At 37.1% G+C, this 24,631-nt stretch overlaps 1 protein-coding gene across 1 annotated transcript in view; it reads left to right on the forward strand.

Annotated features, from left to right (window-relative positions):
• The first annotated feature begins 8,163 nt into the window (after positions 1-8,163).
• gpd2 (glycerol-3-phosphate dehydrogenase 2 (mitochondrial)) overlaps positions 8,164-24,631 on the forward strand; it is a 47,624-nt gene continuing 31,156 nt past the window's right edge. Inside the window, exons 1-5 of the mRNA XM_062997684.1 lie at positions 8,164-8,251; positions 13,385-13,489; positions 19,774-19,945; positions 21,588-21,712; positions 23,903-24,000. Coding sequence (XP_062853754.1) covers positions 13,391-13,489; positions 19,774-19,945; positions 21,588-21,712; positions 23,903-24,000 — 494 coding nt within the window. The 5' untranslated portion in view covers positions 8,164-8,251; positions 13,385-13,390. The remainder of the gene's footprint in view (positions 8,252-13,384; positions 13,490-19,773; positions 19,946-21,587; positions 21,713-23,902; positions 24,001-24,631) is intronic.

Consider the following 24,631-nt stretch of genomic DNA (forward strand, 5'->3'; position numbering starts at 1 on the left):
CCATCATGTCAGTGACAGTCCAGTGTCACTGGGGTTCTGACCATTGAAGAACAGAGTAAAAAAGTATGTAGAGAAACAGATGGACTACAGTCAGTAATTGTAGAACTACAAAGTGCTTCTATTATGGTAAGTGGAGCTGATAAAATGTACAGTGAGTGTAAAAACCAGGAGGTGGTTTTAATGTTATGCCTGATCAGTGTATTTGTCATATATACATATACACATGTACAGTACAACGAAATTCTTTCTTCACATATCCCAGCTTGTTTGAAAGTTGGGGTCAGAGCGCAGGGTCAGCCATTGTACAGCACCCCTTGAGCAGAGAGAATTAAGGGCCTTGCTCAAGGGCCCAACAGTGGCTGCATGGCAGAGCTTGGATTCGAACTCTCAACCTTTCAGATGATAGCCCAAATCTCTAGCCATTAGGCTACTACTGTCCCTGTACACTTTCACAAACCTATGGACAATTTAGTGCAGCCAATTTACCTTCTGTATGTTTTTGGGAGGTGGAGGAAACAAAGTGCGCCTCTGTGCTGCCTAAGAGGAGGGCAAAAGTCTAAGACGACTAATAAAAATAAATGTATTTTTGCATTATTTTTTTTGAATGTTTTCATGACAAATCAAATATTTAGCTAAACAAGTAAATAAAAAGTGTTATCCTTAAGTGTTATCCTGTTTTTGCTGAAATTATAGCATGTCTAAATTTCACATTACTCAAAAAATCTGATAATTCATGTTATTCTAGCATGATCATCTTGGGATATTAAATTTTCTGTCTTCAAATGCCCCTATAAATGCTTGATGGGGTTTAGGTCAAGTAACTAAGTGGGAAACTCCATGACAGTCAGCATTCCTGTTTCATGTGACAGTAGCAGTTGCAAAGCTTTGAGGATTTGTCAAAAAAAAAAAAAAAGTAAAATACAAGCTTTTTTGCTTTTTAGCTCAGACTTGTTTCCACTGTACATGTGAAACAGCTTTACTGAGTTACATATGGCAAAGCATCAGGAAGCATCTAGGTGTCCCCTAACAACATGTCCTCTGATGACCTGGGTTTTCCCCATCTTACACGCCAGCAGGTTGGTATTGGTAGGGAATGGTAGTTTTAGATGATAGATTCTTATAGATTGGTGCTATGTGTATTTCTGCCTGCCACATTAGTGTTACAGTGGAGCTTCGGACCCACCAGAATTCAACCAAGAGAGATCAGTTGATCCTTCTGTATTGAGGTGTAACTGTAGATCCAGCTCTCTATGGCAAAACACATTTTATGGTCAGATGGCACATGGCAAACCAAGTATTGATTTACTTTTTCTTTTTCATTGTTTAATTTAAATATATATCAAAATGTATGTGTCCATGCACACCATCAAAGATTAAACAAAACTATTATATAGTAGTATTATATAGTATTAATTAGTATTATTATAGACACACACACATATATATATAAATGATAGAGGATCATTCTGGTCCTGATTTGGCACATCCAGTCACTGGATGCCTTTCCTGATGCAACACTCTTTATTTTATCCAGGCTTGGAACTAGCACTGAGAGGGCACTGACAAGTGCACCCCCAAATGGCTAGGCTGTTTAGCCATCCCCTCACTCTTAGACATAGCCAATCATGTCTGTGTAGACACTTAACTGACCGATAGCACCACTGAGATTCGAAACCTGCATAGTAGGCTAGTGTTTTTTACTGCTCTGCCACCTGACCACCATAAAAAATGCATATATAGGTAAAAAAAAAAAGTAACCTAATTTTATTTGTTTGCAACTACAATAGAAAATAATGAGCAGCATTTTGCTTCAATTTTGACTTATTTTTGTTTGATTCCTCAATGTTATGTGTCCTCATTTTAAAATGGGATAAAGTCAGACATGTCTGCCTTCTTTATGAAGAACAATATTAGGATATTTTGGTTTTATGTTTAGGATTGTTGTGTTCTGGTCCTGGTATATCACTGTCTTTATCTTTCCTTCTATAACATGTAATAAACCAGTAATAAATCATACTGGTAACTGTTTTTTTACATATTAAAAAAAGAGCTAAATATTGCCAAGGTTTTTATTTTGTTTCATTTTACTGTTCTGATTAGTCTAAATACTTACATGCAAATATTACAAGCACATGTATTGCCTTGGAGCAAAGATTATTGTGAAGTAGCTTATTGTTTATCGTTTACTGTGTTCCTGTTGTTCCTTTCAGGTTGATCTGTAACTATTTTTTAGTGATTCCTGGCAGCTGGTAGAGTGGCTAGAGTGCCGCACAGCAGGATGGATCATAAGGTCCTGTGTTTAGTCTTTGCCTCCGGTCACTGACTTTAGGGGGTCTCTTTTGTTCTCTGGTTGTCTGCTACTTCCCAAACATGCAGAAGGTGCATTTGCTGTTCGTATTTGCTCGAAGGAGTGAGCGAGTAAATGTTTGTGTGTTTTTCAGTGATGAATCAGTGTGTCCTGGTAGCACTGACAACACTATGACCCTGAGTAGTAAAAATGAATAAATTAATAAATGGCAAAGTCCTTTTTTGTACCTTTTTAATCCTTATTCTAAGAGCACAATGTACAAAATCTTGTGTTGCACCTGTCAACTTCTGCTTCTATTAACTTTTTACTGGTTGATTATTAAACCAGTTGTACTAAGGGGAATTTTAAGGTGTTAGCTTTGAGTCTGTAACTTTTGTCCATTTAACTGTGGTCAATAAATGCAGAGAATTTTAACATAATAGCTACTTGTAGCAAAGGTACCATTTAGAATTTTTCTTTGCACAGTATCAATACCTAGAACTTAATTTTTTATGTAACATTTGCATAAGTTACATATAGTATGTGTTTAATGTTAGATCTGAAGACTTCTTCTTTATTAAACATTGTATGTGTTTATGTTTATAAATGAATACTTATTTGTTTATGTGTTTGTTACACCCACAAGGGCCAGTTAGGGGATACAGGTGAAGAAAGTTTATTTCTCTCTAAACTACACTTTTCCTGTACCTTATTAAATATTACTAAGGTTTCAGTAGCCACCACAATCCTTCAGTTTTGAGCTTTTCCATTAGTTGCAGCGTACAGTGGCTTTTTAGCTAATACCATTTTTCTGAGTTTCTTGTAAATGTTTAGGTTGTCGCTCATGGGTGGATGGAGTAGCTGGCATAGTTGTGCCCAAGTACACTTTTGTTTCTTCTTGCCTAACTTTTGGTTCTTACACTTTTGATCTGGTTTTGTTTTCTTAATTTCTTAAATTCTCTTATTTTGTTCCTTGTTTGTTTATTATTTTTCTTTCTTTTGTTTAGTGGTTTTGTCTCCCACAATTAGGTTAGTCTCTCAGGTGTGAGGATACATCTGATTTCGCTGTTATGAGTTGCTTAACTAGCTGTTTATTAGGATTTTAATGTCATGTTTCAAAAACTTTGGTTACATTCATGAAAGAAACGGTAGTTACTCTTTACACAAGATTCATCAGTTCACAAGTTTTTAATGTCAAACACAGTCATGGACAATTCAGTGTCTCCAATTCACCTTACTTGCATGTCTTTGGACTGTAGGAGGAAACTGGAGCTCCTGGAGGAAACCCACGCAGACACAGGCAGAACATACAAACTCCACACAGAAAGGACCTGGACCGCTCCACCTGGGGGTAGAACATAGGACCTTCTTGCAGTGAGGCAACAGTGCTACCCACTGTGCCACCGTGCCGCCCCGTACAAGTACAAAGTGAAGACATGATAAGTGTAAATTTATATTTAATATAAGAACTGAATTAAACAAATGAAACAAAAGTGATTGCACTTATTTTTCTCCACTTTCCCAGAATTCTGTAGCAAATTGTACTTATGTTTAATCTTTGTCATTTTTGGAACTAGATTTATAATACTGGAATGGTAAAATATATTTATAATATATGGCCAAAAGTATATGGACACCAACATTCTAAAACATTTAACAGTCTCCACATTTTTGGAGTCTTTTAACAAGGCCGGCAGTAATCAATCCTGGGTGTAGTATAATTAATTCAATAAAAAATAATTTGCAATAATTCATAAATAATTGAATTAAAATAATTAATAAATTAAAAATAATTAAATATATAATAATTATCTAGGCTGTCTTTGTCCTACATTAAACTTAGTTTAAAAATTAAAATTAATATGTAAAAATAATAACTAAATAAACATGAAGGTGCAAATGCTTTTTAACAGCAGTGTGTATTTTGTACGTATGCACGTACCGTATAAAGGATGATCACATGTCCACAATCTGGAGTAAATAGGTATTTTTCCAAAGACCATAGGCAAACTTTTTTGCTCAGGATTACATCATATGTGTCTGATCAGGAAAGCCCTTTCCATGCTATATCTTGCTGAATAAACAACAATGCTCTTAAAATACAATGCAATTGCCTTTAAAGGACTGGGTTACATGCAACGTAATGGATTTTTTTAGTGACCTGTTCCCTTTTCGGGTGTAAAATAGTTTTGTCAGATGTGGTCAGTTCTCCCATAGTGCATTGTTCAGTAGAGAAGTAGGTAACAGCCTAAAAGCAGAAACGTAATGCTCTGTAATGACGTTAGTGTTCTTATTGGCTTAGATCACATTTAAGGGAAAGTTTTGGGTAAGTTGGGATGTGTTTAATCTGATTCCAGGCTCAGTGCTGAGCGTGTGTTGAAGGCTTTGTATTGTGCAGAGTGAACCCCGTACTCACAGAGCCAACTTTGTTCAGCCCGGGATGAACTGCGTCAGTTGTGACATCAGCAGGAAGCCAGTATGTGATACCCATGAACTATGCTGAGCGGCAACTCTCACCCGGCACCCAGGAACTACTGGCCATGGATCAATTTTTTTGTACTGTTAAATGTTGATTAGTTGTATTATGTTTTTTAAGGTTAGACGTTATGTGTACATGTTTGTTGTCAGTTGACTGACTGTTGACTTTTCTTTTTTCATGAAAAATTAAAAATACGTTCCTGGGATGCATATCTGACTATGTAAGTTATTCCAATCACTTAATTATAATTAAGTAATAATTAAGTAATTCTGAAATATAAATTAGTTTAAAAAAACAGGTGGATTAAGATACACACTGAATATGTATAAAAGTTATATCTAATAAAAGTAATAAAAAATACATATATAATTTTAAAAAATAGGGCCTAAGATATTTTTAAAAAATTAGAAAAAAATTATATATATATATATATATATATATATATATATATATATATATATATCATAACATTAAAACCACCTCCTTGTCTCTACACTCACTGTCCATTTTAAATAATACATGCTCTGTGGTGGTCCTGTGGGGGTCCTGACCATTGAAAAACAACTTTACAACTTTAAATCTTATAGCCTATCTGAAAGTTATCAAAATTTTTAAAATATTGTTTTAGTAACTACATTGCATAACACTGTAAAGACAATCTACACAAGTCTGAACTGGTTTTATTAGCCTAGGGTCATATCGTTTTGCATGCTAAACTAACTACTTGGTTCAGTTTATCTTGCATAAAATTGAATGGCCTAAATGTCAAATAATTTCAATGTACCAGACATACACTATATGGCTAGGTATGTGGACAACCCTTTAAATAATTGAGTTCAGATGTTTCTGCAGCATCTATTACATTATATAAAATACATGATATGCTGCCAACTTTGCAACAACAGTTTGTAGGAAGCCCTGTTTCAGCAAGACTGTGGCACTATGCACAAAGCAAGGTTCATAAAGGCAGGGTTTGATGAGATGTGGAGGAAAACTAGTGTCCTGCACCAAAGGTTAACTATAACCTCTTCCTTACTGAGCATCTCTAGAGTGAAATGGAACATCAATTGTGAACCAGGCCTTCATGTCCCTTAAAGCCTGACCTCACAAAATGCTGACCTGCACAAAAACTGAATGTACACTGACACATGTTAAAGTGAAAAGCTTTTCCAGAAAAATGGAGTTTGTTACAGCAACAAATGGTGGGGAAGACTATATGTTGATGCCCATGGTTTTAAAAGAGGGTGTTCAACAAGCTCATGGTCAGGTGTTCACACACTTCTGGGCTAGTAGTGAATGTTCATAGAAAATGGTAATTATTTACAATGGAGGATACTTCTAACTTTTTTGGTTTTACTGAGAACTCCTATAAAAGTAATTTGAATAACAGCATTTTTGGGCATTTGAGTTGCTCCTTCTGCTAATGCACAACCCACCACTACTAAGCTCTGATCTTGGGTTCCTCATTGCTGCTGCAGCTGTGTTTTTTCTTGACTGGTCGATGCACTATACAACGATCCACTTTATAAAAGACAGAAGTTGAAGTACCTGCTGGTAATGTTCTGGTACCAGATACCAGAGGATTCCTTTAGATGTCTTGTCACCAGGTGAGTTAATTTCTTGGCAGGTCAGAGCTGTTTTGACAACATACTAGACAAGTGGTGCTAAGATTTTGGATTATTTAGTTAGCAATAAATGTTGCTAAAACAACTGAACACAGTAATTAGGAGGAGTGTATGTATACTTTCAGACAAATAGTGTATTTAGATGTATTTATAAAGTTATGTTTATGGAAAATTTTTTGATGTCATTACCACAAAATATATTTATATACAGTGGTAACTCAACGTAACCTGAACTCAAAATCTTTGAAACTCAATGCCCTTCGTCAAGAAATTTGTACCCTTGAACTCAACGTTTCCCTTAAACTCAACGTGTTTAGTTTAATTTAAAAAAATTATTTAATTAATTTCAAATGAACAATGAACAGCCGTTTTGTTCAGCGCTCGGCATCATCAAAGTGCACATATGAGACGAAACTGCATTTGTGTGGAATAACCATCAAATCCACTCTGAAAGCATCCACACGTATCTGTGTTTAGCTGGATTTTTCTCCTGTCTCACTTTTAAACTTGTGTTATAGCTCGGGGTGCTGAGAAATTGTAAGAATCAGCTTTTTTTTGAGGGAGCCTAAAATGCTTATTGTTGAAAAGCAGAACAAAAGCTAATGTGCCACTTCTCATGTGAATGCACCTTTACTGAATGGAATACGGTATTCCGTCTCCACAATTAAGAAGCATAAGGAAATAAAGGTAAAGTGCAGGTTTTATTGTATTTTTTAATAAATTTTTAACTGTTTTCAATTGTATTTCAGTGTTTTATATTATATTTGGGTTATTTTCAGTGCACAAGTGTGAAAAACAAATTCATTTTTTTACATAAGCCTAAAATATATGCAGTTTCATGGGACCATTAACCACGCATTAACAGGTTTCTCATACATCCTTATGGGAAAAAATACCTTGAAACTCAACGCCTTTTAAAACTCTACGCCACTTCCAGAACCAATTGACGTTGAGTTGCAAGGTACCACTGTCTGGTTCCTCAGCCTTTGTCCCGTTTTTCGGTTACGGGGTCGGCATTTCCGGCTTCTCCCCGTTAGGGATCGCCGGCGGATTTGGCAAAGCTTTACGCTGGATGCCGTTCCTGACACAACCCTCCCTATTTATCCGGGCTTGGGTCTGGTCTGTGCATCTCAGCAATCCCGGCTAGGTAACTATGGGACAATTCAGTGTCTCCAATTAGCCTAGCGGCATGTCTTCGGACTGTCGGAGGAAACCGGAGCACCCGGAGAAAACCCACGCAGACACGGGGAGAACATGCAAACTCAGCACAGAAAGGACCCGGGACTGCCCTGTCTGGGGATTGAACCCAGGACCTTCTTGCTGTGAGGCGACAGTGCTATCCACTAAGCCACCGTGCCGCCCCTATAGCATTTTATAGTATTTAATAGTAATGACAAAACTGCACATGGATAAATGGATGGATGGTTAGACAATTACAGTTGAAACATTTTTCAGTTGTATGTCATTAAACTTTGTAGGAAAGAATTGCATTTAACTGAACTCTTTACATGCTTTGTTTATTTTTATTGTCTGTTTAACTGTAAATTGTTTAATATGCATTTGTTTTGACTTTAATGTGAAATGTTCTTAATGTAAGTGAATGTAAGTTAAATAGATATATTTTTCAGTTCTAAATCTAGGTACTTCAGATTGAAGGTACAATGGAACACGCCTCCTAGAACATGATTGGACAGGATCGCAAATCTCGCTATCTGATTGCTTGGTCTATGTGTCAGTCAGAAGCGATGCGTACTAATGCACTACTTCCTGGATAAGAAAGGCTAGCAGCGCTGTTACTTCAGTATATATATATGTGTATGCTCCTGTTATCCGAGAAAGCCAGCAGCATCACAGCAAAGAGTGAGTAAAAAACTGCTTTCAGTCAAGTTATCATGTTATTACTGTCAATATTTATCAAAATCTACCAAATATTGCTTTTTAAAGCTAAAAGACCATAAGGAGTGTCCAGTCTGTGTGGTATATACTGTAGCTGTATGTTAATGGAAGTGAGGTGCAGCACAGCTCAGTTCAGCTTTTCTCTTTTATAACAACATGTCTGATTTTCATTATTAAAATCACTTATTTATAGAAATGTTTCCACATTAGATTTTTTTTTTACCATGGTCATGTCTGATGCTGAGGGTTTGCACTTAACAGTCCCCCAGGAGAGGGCTTCCCTTACACCAACAAGTGTATCATACAGAAATAGCCTGTTCAAATACTGTCACACTGTCAGGAACTGTCAGACCTAACTAATAAAGATTTACCATTTTAAGCTGGAAATGTGTTGTTTGCATAATGTACAATGTATTAGAATGATAAATTTCAACAATACACTAATATAGTCTTGTGATGAGCAAAGATCCACAATGTAATGATCTGCCCATTGGTCAGATTTAGCCCTGGAGTAAATGTACTTTTAATACGATTAACATTTTCGTAGTCAAAATCAATACCCATACACATGAGAATGCCAGTTACCACTTTTATTTCACTGCAAAAGCATTAATGTCATTACACACAATCTTTTATTCATGAACTATATTGATAAAATGATATTACCCACTTGGGAGTTTACCAATTCACAGCTGAAACTTTAGAAACAAAAACAAAAATTATATAAAGTAGAAGCTATTTTATCACAAATAATCCTGCAAAATAGCTTATTCCTTATGAATTACATATATTGTACAACATTTAAATAGGTAAAGACATGAGCTCTATAATTTTTTTTTATTAAAAACTGGTGGTACAAGGCAATTGTTTTACCATAAAAAAAAAAAAAATTGGACTTAATACAGCATACCCATCTCAAGCTAGTACTGACAAGTGCATCTCCCACTGGCTGGGCTGTTTCGAACCTCCCCACCCCCCAGAAATTGGCCAATCATGTCCTGCAAGACACACGACTGGCTTATAAAACTGCTGAGATTTGAACCCTGCTGCTTCGGAAAACCACTGGCACATAACACAGTCCATCACTACATCAAGAAATGCAAAAGAAGAGTAATTTTGGACCATGTTTCTTAAAGTAGCAACTCTGCTAGGCACTTATCTATGCTAAAAAAAAATTTATATGCTACCAAGTAGAACATAAGTAGGACAGTGCATGTTCTCCCCGTGTCTGCATGGGCTTCCTCCAGGAGCTCCGGTTTCCTCCCACATGCAGTCCAAAGACATAAAATCCTAATAAATAAATAATATGATTGGATTAACAGTTACAAAATTGGGTGGTGCAATAAAGAATTGATTCTAGGAATGCAAATTCAAGTAATTTATGTAACCAATAATAATTTTTTAATTAAAAACAGCATCACAGTGGACATGACAGTAATGTAGAACAGTAAGAGCAGTTGGGGGCAGTTGTAGCCTAGTGGTTAAGGTACTGGACTGGTAATCGAAAGGTCGCTGGTTCAAGCCCCACCACTGCCAGGTTGCCTCTGTTGGGCCCTTGAGCAAGGCCCTTAACCCTCAATTGCTTAGATAGTATACTGTCACAGTACTGTAAGTCGCTTTGGATAAAAGGGTCTGCTAAATGACAAAAATGTAAATGTAAGAGGAACATAAACACAGTGAGCAGAACCAGCTCAGCTTTCAGAATGTAGATTTTACACTGAGTCGGTAATAAACAGTTCATTACAAGCGCTAACCAAACACAAAAATCATTATTAATAGATGCAGATTCAGTTGCTATAGTACAGCTGTTCCTGACCATATTATCATAGTTATATTGAGGTCATGAGCAGAGTTCTACCTTTATTCTGGGGCATGATGCAAAAATATCCACGGAAAGGCCATCGGGAGTCCAGGCAGCTGGTCAAGTCTGGCTATCAGCAAGGCATTTCAGACAGACAAACCAATGACTAACAAACAAAGCAAGTGTCCCAGGTACACTTATAAAACGTTTTATCCAGGTGTAGTGAATTTGATTAGATACATGGAATGCTTTAAAGTGTATTTCAAAGAGAAACACACTATGCATTGTGCGTGTGCGTCTTCTCTACCAGCCCAAACTGTTAAAGTTATGAGGTGAATAATCTCCATTATTCCTGTTACCACATTTACATTTTCAGCATTTAGGAGACGCTTTTATCCAGAGCGACTTACAGTACTGTGACAGTATACTGTCTAAGCAATTGAGGGTTAAGGGCCTTCCTAAAGGACCCAACATTGGCAACCTGGCAGTGGTGGGGCCTGAACCAGTGACCTTTTAATTACTAGTCCAGTACCTTAACTGCTAGGCTACAACTGCCCTTACAACACCCCTACTATAGGAGAATAGGGCAAGTGTAATAATACTATTTCCTTGAAACAAATAAGCTATAGATAGTCTTAGAACCTAAATCTGGACTAGGTGGATGTCCAGACTGCTTCACATAGGTTATACATAGATACACCAGTCTATTGTAGTTTGCAATTAAGACCAGTATGTTTTTTTAGCCCAACTAATCTATCAGTATAAGGTTTATTATGTTTATTGTGCATGGTACATGCATGGGATGGGTGATAACAGTGTCATAAAATGCCTTATTCATTTCCTAAACCAGTAACAACAACTGTCCAGTCATGCCATTATCCTTCATTATGTTGTTTAGGTCAAAGGTGAGAATGTACCTCTGACTTGAGCTGGCAGACAAACGGACAAAAGTTGTAACTCATGGCTTCTATTTTCGTCATTGGGTCACGGTTGGGTCTCTGCTGACATGCTAACCCCAAGGCAGACATTTTGGTAAAATTGAGCTAAATATAGCTGGCATATTTTTGGTTGTTGCCTTTTAAAAAAACACAACTGAAATTCCTTTTGATTTGTAGTATCAAAAAGCCTTTTGGTTTTTATATGTCATCTCAAATTTTTAAGGTTGGAAAAGCTGAACTGGTTTCAAGAACTTTTATTCATTCAATTATTTTGAGAGTCTGGTGTCTGTTATGTAATTTTATAAAAAGCTATTTTGATTTGATTTAGATTTTAATGGGAGTGGTCACCTTCAGGATGACAATTTTTTATTGCTGGTTTGCAGTGACTCAACACTTTAGCAACACTTTAGGACTTTGTACCAGCACACATATTGCATTTTTCTTTTTGCAGAACTGAAACAAATTAACAGGACAAACAAATAAGGAATATGTTTCATGTTTGCTTGACTCTTTTAAACTCCCTGAAATCTAAAATTCTTTTAAAACACACAACTCAAACTGTCATGTTTCCTAAGCTACTTATTTGTATACTGAAACTACAAACCCAAATCAGAAAAGGTTGGGACAATATGGAAAATGCAAGTAAAATAAAAATGCAGTGTTCCTTACATTTGCTTTGACTTTTATTTGATTGCAGACAGAATGAACCTGAAATATTTCATGTTTTTGTCTGCTCAACTTCATTTCATTTGTTAATATACATCCATTCCTGCATTTCAGGCCTGCAACACATTCCAAAAAAGTTGGGACTGAGGCAGTTTAGGTATAATAATGAGGTGAAAAAACTAAATGATGTGATTCCAAACAGGTGATGTCAACAGGTGATTGTAATCAAGGTTTGGTACAAAAGCAGCATCCAGGAAAGGCTGAGTCTTTGATGAGCAAAGATGATCAGAGGATCTCCAGTTTGTCAACCTCAAAGAAAGATTGGAAGGGATTTGCATATTTCTCCCTCTACAGTGCATAATATCATTAAACCATTCAAGGAATTGGGAGCAATTTCAGTGTGTAAAGGCCAAGGGCGCAAGCTTAAGCTGAACACCCGTGATCTTCCATCCCTCAGACGGCACTGCATCAAGAACCGCCTCTCAACAATAGCTGATATAACCACATGGGCAAGGAATTACTTTGGCAAACCTTTGTCAAGCACTACAATATGCTTGGTATCCTCTGTGCCAAAACGTCTTTTAAGTGTGGTGAAAAGGAATGGCAACATTACAAAGTGGTAAATGCTTTACTGTCCCAACTTTTTTGGAATGTGTTGCAGGCCTGGAATGCAGGAATGGATGTTTATTAATAAATGAAATGAAGTTGAGCAGATAAAACATGAAATATCTCGGGTTTAAACTGTCTGCAATCAAATAAAAGTCAAAGTAAATGTAAGGAACACTGCATTTTTATTTTATTTGCATTTTCCACACTGTCCCAACTTTTTCTGATTTGGGGTTGTAGATGTAAAAAATATGTGTACGTTAAAGTGCATTATTACAAAAAAGTAATGGGGCGGGTCGTGCCTCACCACTGAGGTGCCAGGTGTAGCCCTGCACCTGCAAGAACCCAATTTGTAGGATGCTTAACCAATATAGAACAATACTGTGGCTAAAAACCACAAACTAAAAGAGTAAGAGGAAATTAAACAGGTGGCCAAAACAATGAAAATAAAGTAACAAATGAAAGACACAAAAACTCTGCAGCACCAACAGAGAAAGTGGATAAAAAGTGGATAGTGCAGAAATAACAACTTTCACAATATGGCAAGCTGCTAAGAGCAATGAAGTAGCAGGACCACTACTCCACTCAGTGTGGATCCAAACATGGGGGCCACTCCGGAAACAGCTGAAAGGTGCCACAACACTGGCTGAGTTTTTTGGGAAAGATAAAGAGTACTGGGCTGGTGTTGCACTTCACCGGATCGGATAGAGTCTGGCATTACGATATCAAGGGAAAAGCAGGTTCCAAACCAACCCTGTAAGGAAGAAACCCTGATAAATAGAAACACTTCCACTTGGAGCGGATACTCAACGAGGCTTTAAATTTCATGTCATGTGAAATTACATTTCCAAGTGAAAGTAAGTAAATACAGTCTCTACAGGAAAACTAAAAATATTTAATTTTTAGTGCATAGTTTGTATTTATTTACTAATTATAACATACTGGAAAAATCTTTACAATTTAAACCCTAATTTGACTTTACTGTACAGCATTTAGGTTGTTTTAAACAGCTGAACATGCTTCATTTACTTGACGGATGTGATCATTTATACACTAACACTTCCAGATGTTGTTTATGCATTTCAGGAGCCAATGGCCTTTCGGAAAGCAGTAAAGGGGACCCTGATAGGGAGTGGAGCAATAGCCACAGCATTTGGCCTATCACAGTTCATCGAATACAGAAGGAGTAAGGTAAAGATTTATTGTGACTATATTATATATCACTAATAAACAAACCAATTCAAAAAAAGTTGGGACAGTAAATAAAATAGCAAGAATTAGGGAGCATAAAGGTGATGTAACACAGCCCCTGTCTGAACTTTTTTTTGGTTTTGGGTTTGTATATTAGAATGTATTTTACACCCTGTTTATTATGGGTCTGTTGTACTTGTTTAGGTAGAATTACAATGTGCTGTAGAAGGAGTGGCGGCTCATATCTGATCTTAGCTTAAGGAATGTGTTTCTTAATAACATGTAAGGAATTTGCTGAATCATGAGAGTTGTAATTACATATTTATAATCAAGAGCCTATAAAACTAGTTCATTTTATTGTATTTGTATCAAGTGCTTTGTCCTGGTTTCACCGGGAACACTGCATGCAAGATAGGAAAACCCTGGGCAGGGCGCCAGTTCATCGCAGGGATTCAGCCCCCTCTTATTCAGACATAGTCAGTAATGTTGAAGTAGACGCAGAGCTGACTGAAAGCAGCACTGAGATCCAGGTTTGAATAGAGGTGGTGGGTTGGCTTGATAGGTCACTGCACCGCCCTAGCTCCCACATAAAGGTGTTAAGTAAGCTACTTCAAAATGTGCTTAGCTGAGCTACGAGTTTCTTTACAAGGCGCTGTTGTGAGAAATGTAACCACACATTCTTTTTGATATTACTTTATTATTTTTATTACAAAAAGCTGCAAGAAACAGCAACAGCTTCTTACAACATCAATAATAATGATAAGAATTATTAGTAATAATAATAATAATAATAGAACATTTAACATGAATAATTCTCTGTACATTTTTTATACAATATATTAAAAGTACTATTAGTATACAATGGCAACCCAACAGTAATAATGATAATAATAATAGTAATAATAATAATTAAAATAATAATTATAATCATCATAACTGTTCATCATCCTTGTGTGAGAAATTTTTACTTTACCCATAATAAGATTTGAACTCATTTGGACTTCATCATTGCAGTATTGTGTTTACACAGACACAATACATCCATCCAAACTCTAAACATCCTGTCTAATGTGTAAGAAATGTTTGTAAAATAGCTCTGATCAGCTGTTTTATGGCTGTCTTGCTTAAAATGTATCAGGAAGTTATTTTGTTTAATCAAAGCGTAATGTAAGTTATGTACAGAATATGTGCTTAATCAATCAAACCTGAAACTTGTGTTTGGAACAGAATTGCAAGAGATATAGGCCATTGGTAGCTCTGTGTTTAAGGTAATCGAAAGGTTGCTGGTTCATATGATACAACCAGAGGTGGCCATTGTTGGACCATTAAGCAAGACCCTTAAACCTAATTGTAAATTACTTTAAATAAAAGCATCTTTAACAACAAAATTGATTAAAGCAATGGCCAGTAGTATAATAACACTCTGTTTATTGAATTTCAGCCATAATAATTGCTTTACAGGTTTATAAAGTCTATTTTATATATTTAATTTGGGGATGTCCTGTTCCAGCTTGACTGTGCCCTCCAGTGGCCTGCACAGAGCCCTGACCCCAACACCAATGGGCACTGCTTGACCTGAGGGGGGCAACTTCATATTAATGCCTATGGTCTAAGAATTGGATGTTAATCGAGCTTATGGTCAGGTGTTTGCATACTTTTACCACTAAATTGATGGAATAGTGTGATTACTAGGAAGCTTTTATCAAGTCAATGCACAGCGAGCTTGTTATGATTGTGCCATTAGATTCACTACTGGTAGCAACACTGATGTCAAACAACCAAAATATGTGTTTTATATTATACATAACGGTCCTAAATTAGAAAATATATTTCATATGTGCCTCCTGATTGGAAATTATGACTGAGAATAAGCAGACCCTAATCTCCAGTCCATCATCTTCATCTATACAGACTACTGTCTTATCATCAGCTTGCATTTTCTATGCTACTTAAAGAGTAATACACTAATTATTCAAGAGGCCTCACTTGAATATGAAATAAAAGCCAATCTCATCCACATTCAGTCCACCAGGGAGCAGGGCATTCATCACAATCTACCTGTGTTTAGACTGCCGAGAGCCCTAGGGGGTACAGGTCTCATCTCGTCTGCTTGTTACACTAAATAACTTAAGGTCAAGTAGATTAAGATAATCAACAAGACCATCTGAAACAAACGAATAAAAAAATCCAGAACCCACACACACTCTCGAAGACCAACGGGGGTCCTGATTTACTCTCTCATCAGCTATTCAAATCCGCCAGAAACTATTTTGTTTATCCTTTTTCTGTAGTGTTAGGCTCCCTCTCAGGCTCCGGGGAGTGAGAGAATTACGGCCTCGCAAGGGTTTAGTTACCAAGGAGATGCAAAATGTGTCGAAAATGCTATTAAATAAGAATCTGCACTGGGACTTTCAGTTTCAATACCTGTTTTATATTGTACAATTTTACATACAGGGTTGTTTGAGGCACCTTAATCTTCTACCTGCCTCATTTCACTACTCTCTCTGAGAGATTAAAGTCCAAAGACTAGTATTAAGTAGAAATAAAAGTAATATTATGGGGGTTTGAGTCATATTTTGGGTAATTAAAATTAGAATTGTTGAATGTTTGCAGATGACAATGTGATTTGTAGCGAGAATAGGAAGCAGGTTGAAGAGAGCCTGGAAGGATAGAGAGAGGTATGCACAGAAGAGAAAGTGAATGGAAGTTAGCAGGAATAAAACATGTGTGTGAATAAGAGGTAGGGGGCAGAAAGTCAAGTTACAAGGAGTTAAGGTGCTGAAAGCGGACGAGTTTAAATACTTGGGGTTGCTTACCTGGGAAGATTCGTCACCAGGATGCACTAAGGGAAAGAAAGGAAAGCTGGCAGAGACAGTGTGAGGCTCTGGAAAATGTTTTGCTGGTAAAAATTCAGTTCATGAACTGGGTCAGAGAGGGTTGGCGGCACCAGAGTTAGGCAGGTGCTTTTAATGTCATGGCTGATCGGTGTGGTCAGAAGTGTAGATACCCATTTGTGTAACAAAAAAAACAGACATATACACTTTGTAGTTCTACAATTACTGATTGTAGTCCATCTGTTTCTCTGCATGCTTTGTTAGCCCCCTTTCATGCTGTTCTTCAATGGTCAGGACCCCCACAGGACCACTACAGAGCAGGTATTATTTAGGTGGTGGATCATTCTCAGCACTGCAGTGACACTGACATGGTGGTGGTGTGTTAGTGTGTGTTGTGCTGGTATGAGTGGATCAGACACAAAAGCACTGCTGGAGTTTATAAATTCTGTGTCCACTCACTGTCCACTCTATTAGACACTCCTACCTAGTTGGTCCACCTTGTAGATGTAAAGTCAGAGACGATCGCTCATCTATTGCTGCTGTTTGAGTTGGTCATCTGTTAGACCTTCATAAGTGGTCACAGGACGCTGCCCACGGGGCGCTGTTGGCTGGATATTTTTGGTTGGTGGACTATTCTCAGTTCAGCAGTGACAGTGAGGTGTTTAAAAACTCCATCAGCATTGCTGTGTCTGATCCACTCATACCAGCACAACACACACTAACACACCACCACCATGTCAGTGTCACTGCAGTGCTGAGAGTGATCCACTACCGAAATAATACCTACTCTGTGGGGGTCCTGTGGGGGTCCTTACCTTTGAAGATCAGAGTAAAAGGAGGTTAAAAAGGTATGTAGAGATACAGATGGACTACAGTCAGTAATTGTGGAACTACAAAGTGCTTCTATATGGTAAGTGGAGCTGATAACATGGACAGTGTTTGTAGAAACAGGGAGGTGGTTTTAATGTTATGGCTGAAGAAACAGAACGTTTTACTATGTTTCACTGATGTTTATTTTATTTAATCATTGAACTTTTCTTTACGGTAAGTTCACAGTGTAAGTTCACATTCAAAACTTCTCATTAACACAAACTTTTGTTGTCTCTTGATGTTCCCGTCATCTATTTATTCATCAACCTCCTGCATTATCTACACAGCCTGAATGGGTAAGCTTAAGTAAAGACAAAAACAATAGAAAAAACAGATTTTTAAAAATCTGCAATCATGCATGTCTAAGACACTAATCTTTAAAATTGTGATGGTAAATTGATGATTGTGTGTGTGTGTTTCTTTTCTCTTTGGCAAGGGCACTGCCACACTCTGGCTATCGGGCTGAGTAGCTCTCCGCGGAGGCCGATTGCGTATTTGCATGAAATTCGTGTGTTGCCTTTTGTGCGCTCGTCGTGATTGCAGGACAGCCTCCCTCTTAATTCTCTGTGGATGTTTTAAATAAAGCCTTCGTCCTTGGAAACAGACACTAATTATTGCATCTTGTTTCTACATTCTGTTACTGTCTCAGTTGCAAATGTCTGACTTCATTTGGCCATTAGCAAGTCAAATGGACCCAACAGACCAGGGGGGACGGATGGATGTAATCACTTAGGCCGATTGCCGACGACACTGTGAATAGCATAATTTCATTATGACCAAATCTACTCAATTTCTCAGTTCCTCAGCTCCTGTTTTAATATAATTTGATGCATTTAAGCTTCTTGTTTCTTTCGTTAGGACACGATGAGATAAATACATGCTTCATCTATTCATTTGATTTCACTCATGAATTACTGCATTGAAATTTTGACTTTCAGAAGTAAGTCTGCTTCTTTGACCTGGGATTTGTTTCTTACAGTCTGAAGTCAGAGACAAGGCTTCCAAAACCACATGTTCTTGAACTGTCCCTGAAATGATTACTTTAACCTATGCTTTACATTTACACCTGATGTCAAAAAATCTGATATTGCAGAAGACTGAAAAATCTGCAATCCGCACTACGTAGTGTTTTGTTAGAACAACGGTGTTGGATATGATGCCTTGAGCATTTTCGACGATAATCAGCTGTAATTGGTGTGACCTGTAGTGACAAATGGACACATTATAAACACAAATTGTTGATATAAATGACATATAAGCTAAATGCAATGGTACCTTGAAACTCAACGGCAATTGGTTCTCGGAGTGGCATTGAGTTTTATGGTATTTTCCCATAAGGATGTATGGAAAACCTGTTAATGCGTTCCATGGTCTTGTGGAACTGCATGTGTTTTTGGCTAATGTAAAATAATGCAGTTGTTTTTGACACTTATTCACTTAAAATAACACAAATATAATACAATTAAAAACAGTTAAAAATTAATTTAAAAATACAATAAAACCTGTTTTTTTACCTTAACTTGTTTCCTTATGCTTCTTAATTAGTGAAGAGAACTCATTAGCAGTAATAATTAAGAGAGGTTTAGTGTTTCTATGTCGTTCTTTTAAAACATTGTCACGTTAAGCTTTTTTTTTTTAAAGATAAGCGTTTTAGACTTTCTCGGAAAAGCTGATTCTTACAATTTCTCAGCACCCCGAGCTATAACACAAGTTTAAAAGCGAAACAGGAGGGAAATCCAGCTGAACACAGATATACAGTATGTGGATGCTTTCAGAGTGAATTTGACTGTTATTCCACACAAATGCAGATTCGTCTCGTATTCGCTCTTTGATGACGTTTTACCGCACCTCTCAAGCCAAGCGCTGAGCAAAGCAGCAGTCGCACACACGTCGAGTTTAAGGGAAACGTTGAGTTTAAGGAAACACATTTCTTTACAAAGGGTGTTGAGTTTCAAAGATTTTGAGTTTAGGCGACGTCGAGTTACAAGGTACCACTGTATATCATATGTCTCATCCACTCTGTTGCTTTAAACTTTTTGACACTGTACAATTGTAATGCTTCATGCCTGCTGGAGATTTAGTGTAATTTTTGCATGCAATTATTAGATTGTATTAGTTCTTATTTACTCTTAACCATGTGCTTATTTTCAGTATCAAAAAATCACTTAAATATCTGGGAAAAAAAAACGGAAAAGAACTGGCAACCCTTGGACAGACCCACCCATAATCATAATAAATAAATAAATTTATAACTTTCCTCACAGATCTAATAATGTTTCAATTGCAGCCTGTGTTAAGTGCCTTAAATTTCCTTCTAACATTTTTCAGTTGTTTTAATACCAATGTAACCCATTTAATGTAATGTTTCTTGGGACCTCTGGTTAGACTTTATAGGTTTGAGCCGTTAAAATGATGGGTGTCATTAATTCTGACTAACTTCACTTAACCTTCATTTAACTCTCCTAGTACTGTGGGGAATACTTCAGGTGGTTTGCATGGCAACCGTTTCATCGATTTGAAAACCGATTCCTGTCATTTGTTTAGACCTGATTTTGTCTTGCTGTGTGTGAACATGACCAGGCTCGTTTGGCCTACGTCGAGGCGCAGGGCTCGTTGACGATGAAGTTTGAAGACGGTCTGCCGAACCGTCAGGAACAACTCACTACACTGCAGAACACACCGGAGTTCGATGTCTTAGTCATCGGAGGCGGCGCTACTGGATCAGGATGTGCCTTAGATGCAGTCACACGCAGTGAGTTAAACTTTCTTTTGGTTGATGTCATTTTTTATCAAATTGCCATTAAAAGTTATGGAAAATATTGTAAAATTAGTACTGAGAATAATTACATTTTAATTCTAAAACTAACTGCATAACTTACATTGTTATGCAGGAAGCATGTAATTGTTTTAAGATGTTTGTCAAAATTGGTAGCTGTTATGGGAGATTTAGCAATGGTAATTTGCTACAACCAAATTAGTAAAAAATTGGTGCACAATTCATCTCTTTTTATACTCTTTAAAGATGTTAAAAGATATAAGAAAAACATTTATAATAATTTTAATTTTATTTTAAAATAATTGGAATTTGGGATATTTTGTAAAATGCAATAAAAACAAGAATCTGGGATTTGTTATTTTTCGTGAAGCTTTATTTAACTGACAAAAGTATAAAGCAACGATTTCCAATGTTTTCACTGACCATCTTAAATTTATTTTGTTAATACCGTGGTACTTTGTTACTCAACGTCCCCTAAACTTAAAATCTTTAAAACTCAATGCCCTTAGTCAAGAAATTTGTACCCTTAAACTCAACGTGTTCAGTTTGTTTTTTAAAAATGTATTTATTTAATTTCAAATGAACAATGAACAGCCAATTTGTTCAGCGCTCTGCTTATGTGTGAGCTAATACAGTGTGCATTTTTTTTATTTCAGTGTTTTTATATTATAATTGTGTTACTTTCAGTGTATAAGTGTCAAAAACAACCCCTTTATTTTACATTAGCCTAAAATATATACGGGACTATGGAACGCATTAACAGGTTTCCCATACCTTGAAACTCAACACCTTTTAAACTCAACGCCAACCCCAGAACCAATTGACATTGAGTTTCAAGGTACCACTGTATAAACACATTTAAAATTTGATGCCTGTGACACACTCAAACCACTGTGTTCCATCACCTTCCTGTCAATAAGACTTCTTAATAATTTGGGATCTGAGGACACTAATTGTTTCACGATAGTTTTGCAAGTGGATCCTTTTTTTCCATTCTTGCTTGATACAAGACTTTAGCTGTTCGATAGTCCATGGCCGTCGTTGTCTGATTCTGCTCTTCGTGATGCTCAGTACATTTTTCAATAGGAAACAGATCTGGACTGCAGACAGGCCAGTCAAGCACACACTCTGTGTCTATGAAATCATGCTGTTGTAGTGCATGCATGCTAATTGAAGCCTGGTTTCATCTTGCTGAAATTACTGTGTGCCTCCTGGCATTGGCAGATGTTGCCTTGATGGTTGCATATGTCCTTTAAAATCCCAAATCAGAGGTTCTTATTTTTCTTAAAATGTCCCAACTTTTGCAAAAAATTTTTTTTTTTTTTTTTATTAAAATACTGGTTAATCCAGTGCTAATAAATAAAAATGTCCCTGTATTGTCAGTGTGGCCTCCTCAGACTCAAAAGCAATATACAGGCAAACCTGGCCGGATGCAATATGAATGCTCTGATCTTTCCATCCTCATGCATATTACAGATAGAGAAAATCCGTATGAAAATGACACCAAGCGTAGTCTAAATATTTGGTGCCGTGGGAGCTTGAAATGCCAGTGCGGCGCTTAATGTGTTTCCTGTCGGCTCTTTTTCCCCCTGCCCAACCCCCCCTCCTCCCCTCTCAGATCTGAAGACGGCGCTGGTGGAGAGGAGCGATTTCTCATCGGGGACTAGCAGCAGAAGCACCAAGCTCATCCACGGAGGGGTGCGCTATCTGCAGAAGGCCATCATGAAGCTGGATTATGAACAGGTGAAGGTCCCTCATTTTTACCTGTTTACCTACAGTTTAAGAAGAGGAATTGCAGTGCCGCACAAAGACTCTGACATTTCAAACATTCAGCACGAAAGGGTACGGAGGAACAGAAAGTCATTCAGCCTCGCTTAAAAACTAGTGTTTCGAATACAAACAAGTCTAAAATGGAGTTTTATTACTATTTAACCTAGATTTGGAATAAGAAATGGATAAATATTATTATGAATTATTTGTGAATTTACAAAAATATTATGTATAGATAATCAAATGTAATTGGTAAGCCAGTTTAGCTTTTTGAACACAGCCAGTCTTAATTTTATCCAGCATTATGCAATATAAATCTCAGTCATCCTGAACTTTACCAAAGTCGAAGTCAAGTTACCTTAAAGTTTCTACAGACACACTAAGACTGCTTTTACATAATTATTAAAATGATTAGGGCTGGCACCGATATTGGTCCGATATTGGCCCAAATCACTGGATCGGATATCAGAATGAAATAAAATGTGTAATCCGATCCGATACTGTTGCTTAATGTAAATAACACTTAATGTAAATAAGGCCATTGTTTGTGTGTAAAGCAAATAACACACGAAGATACGTTCCAACACAGTGCCAGCTGTGCAAGTTATTGCCAGCTCACTCTTGATGACATCATTAACATGTGCGACTGATCTACAACTCATCCGCAACAGCCATTCAGAAATTAAAACACACTGATCTACTTAAACTTTTAGCATTTTAAAAAATCATCTACTACTGCCACGTCTAAAAAAACGCTTTTTAAATGATAAATTGCTCACCTGAGATAAATAATCTATCTTGTCCCGGCTTGGAGATATTTCACATCCTCAACGATTAATTCATTACTGTAATAAAACAAGCTAAAATCCAGCAGGGTTTTTTAATAAGCGCGCTTTGGTTTTTAATAACCTAAAAACGTGACAGAACTTTAACAGAAAATCTCAACTCTGCGTCAATTCTAATTGGTCCATCACGTTTGATTGACATCCACATCTTTTACTTGTAGACACTTTTGTTAAACAAGCCAAAAATGCTGCTAAATGTTCTGTGTGTAAAAGTGAAAATAAAAACAGCAGTTTTGCATATGTGTGATGTTGTATGGTCTGTATTTATTTCTTTAGAATATTTGTTTCACAGTCTGAGCATTGTTATTTAGATAGCTAGTTTAACCATGGTGCATTGAGACATGTATTATTACTGCTTAGTTGTTTGAGAGGAGAAATTATTATTGGATTGGTATCGGCAGATACTCAACTTGCAGTATCGGTATCAGACATAAAAACGTTGTATCGAGCCGCCCCTAAAAATGATAATTGCATTCTGTTCACAGCAAGGCTGAGGTCATATTGCTGCTTGCCGCAGTGTTTGGGCCTTTAACATGGTACATGACAATACCACTTTCTGATGGCTGTGCCACTGAGCACCATCCACAATATGGTACACAGTATTGACGGTTTATTCACAAGCAGTTTTGCATTAAATGTATTTTAGCTTAAAACAAAAGAGCTCTGCAACATGAGCATTGTACCTACCATGTACCTTTGCTCTGCTCCTTGTTCCTCCGTATCATCTTTTGTATTAATCATTGTTCTGACTCATAGTTGTGTTATTTGAAGACATGGAAAGAAAAAAAATGGGAATGGGCTTGTGAAACGTCATTGTTTCAGTCAGCAATTCCAGGATCAGTAGGATCAGCATTGTTATCTAAAATACAGACCCTGTTTCACAGCTCACTGGTCACTATACAAACAATTTGTCTCGTTAATGGCACTTAAAAAGGTCAGTGGCAAACTGGGTCAAAGTTCACTCAGATTCAACCTTGAGCACAGCAGCAAGTGGTAAAGTGACTTTCAGTGCATGTTGCGCCACACAGGTAAGCAAGTAAAGTAACAAGTACAGAACCACTGCTTCATTCCATAGGAAACAATGGCACAGTCAGCGCAAAAGTGGTTTTGTCACATATCATAATGTTGTACCGGACTCCAGCAATTAGTAAGAGCTACACTGCCAAGTCAAATTTCTAACCTGAACCTAATAGAGATGTTTAGGTGGGGTCACTGATTGAGGCATTAAAGGATTTGACCTGTCTGTCTGACCTGTCCGAGTCGAGATTTTGCTGAGATTTAAAGTCATTAATCACTATATTTCTTTCCATGTCTTTAGTACATGATGGTGAAAGAGGCTCTACATGAGCGTGCTAACCTGCTGGAGATTGCTCCTCACCTGTCGGCACCACTACCCATCATGCTTCCAGTCTACAAGTAAGACTAAAATCAGCTACTAGCAATTCATTCTCTATTGCCTAAGCATTAACATCAGAAAAGTGGTGACCCTGCTACTATATCAGGAACAAGGATGATATCTCATTCCAAATGAACTAAGTAAATAAATAAATAAATAATAACGTATGGTGGTGAAGGTTTTATGGTCTGGGATGTTTTTTGTGGACAGAATCAGGTTTAAACATTGGAAGTTTGCTTGCCAATTGTGTCACCCATGCGGGTCACTGTTAGCAAGCTAAGCTTTGCCCATGTAAAAACATAGAAGACATTTACAGCTTCTAATTGATGTAGTTCAGACTTCTGATCAACTTTAAATCATTACGCTGCATTTTTTGTTAATGTTTGCACTCGGGCTGGGTAACAATAACTTAAATCTTACACAAAATACACTTCAATGGTAAATGTTTTTGCCTTGATGATGCAAACAAACATTTTTGGCTATTGATGTGAAATGGCTTATTACCGCAAATCCTATTTGTTTTTGCCTCTTTATCCCCCAACCTAGTCATTTTCGGCTGGCTTACCACACGCCCCCTCTGTGACGTTTACAGTCTGTGACCACTTTTTATCACCTTCCAGTGTTGGGACTCCATCCTCCCTCCGACACTGC

The sequence above is a fragment of the Trichomycterus rosablanca genome, chromosome 6, assembly GCF_030014385.1.
Source record: "Trichomycterus rosablanca isolate fTriRos1 chromosome 6, fTriRos1.hap1, whole genome shotgun sequence".
Lineage (NCBI taxonomy): Eukaryota > Metazoa > Chordata > Actinopteri > Siluriformes > Trichomycteridae > Trichomycterus > Trichomycterus rosablanca.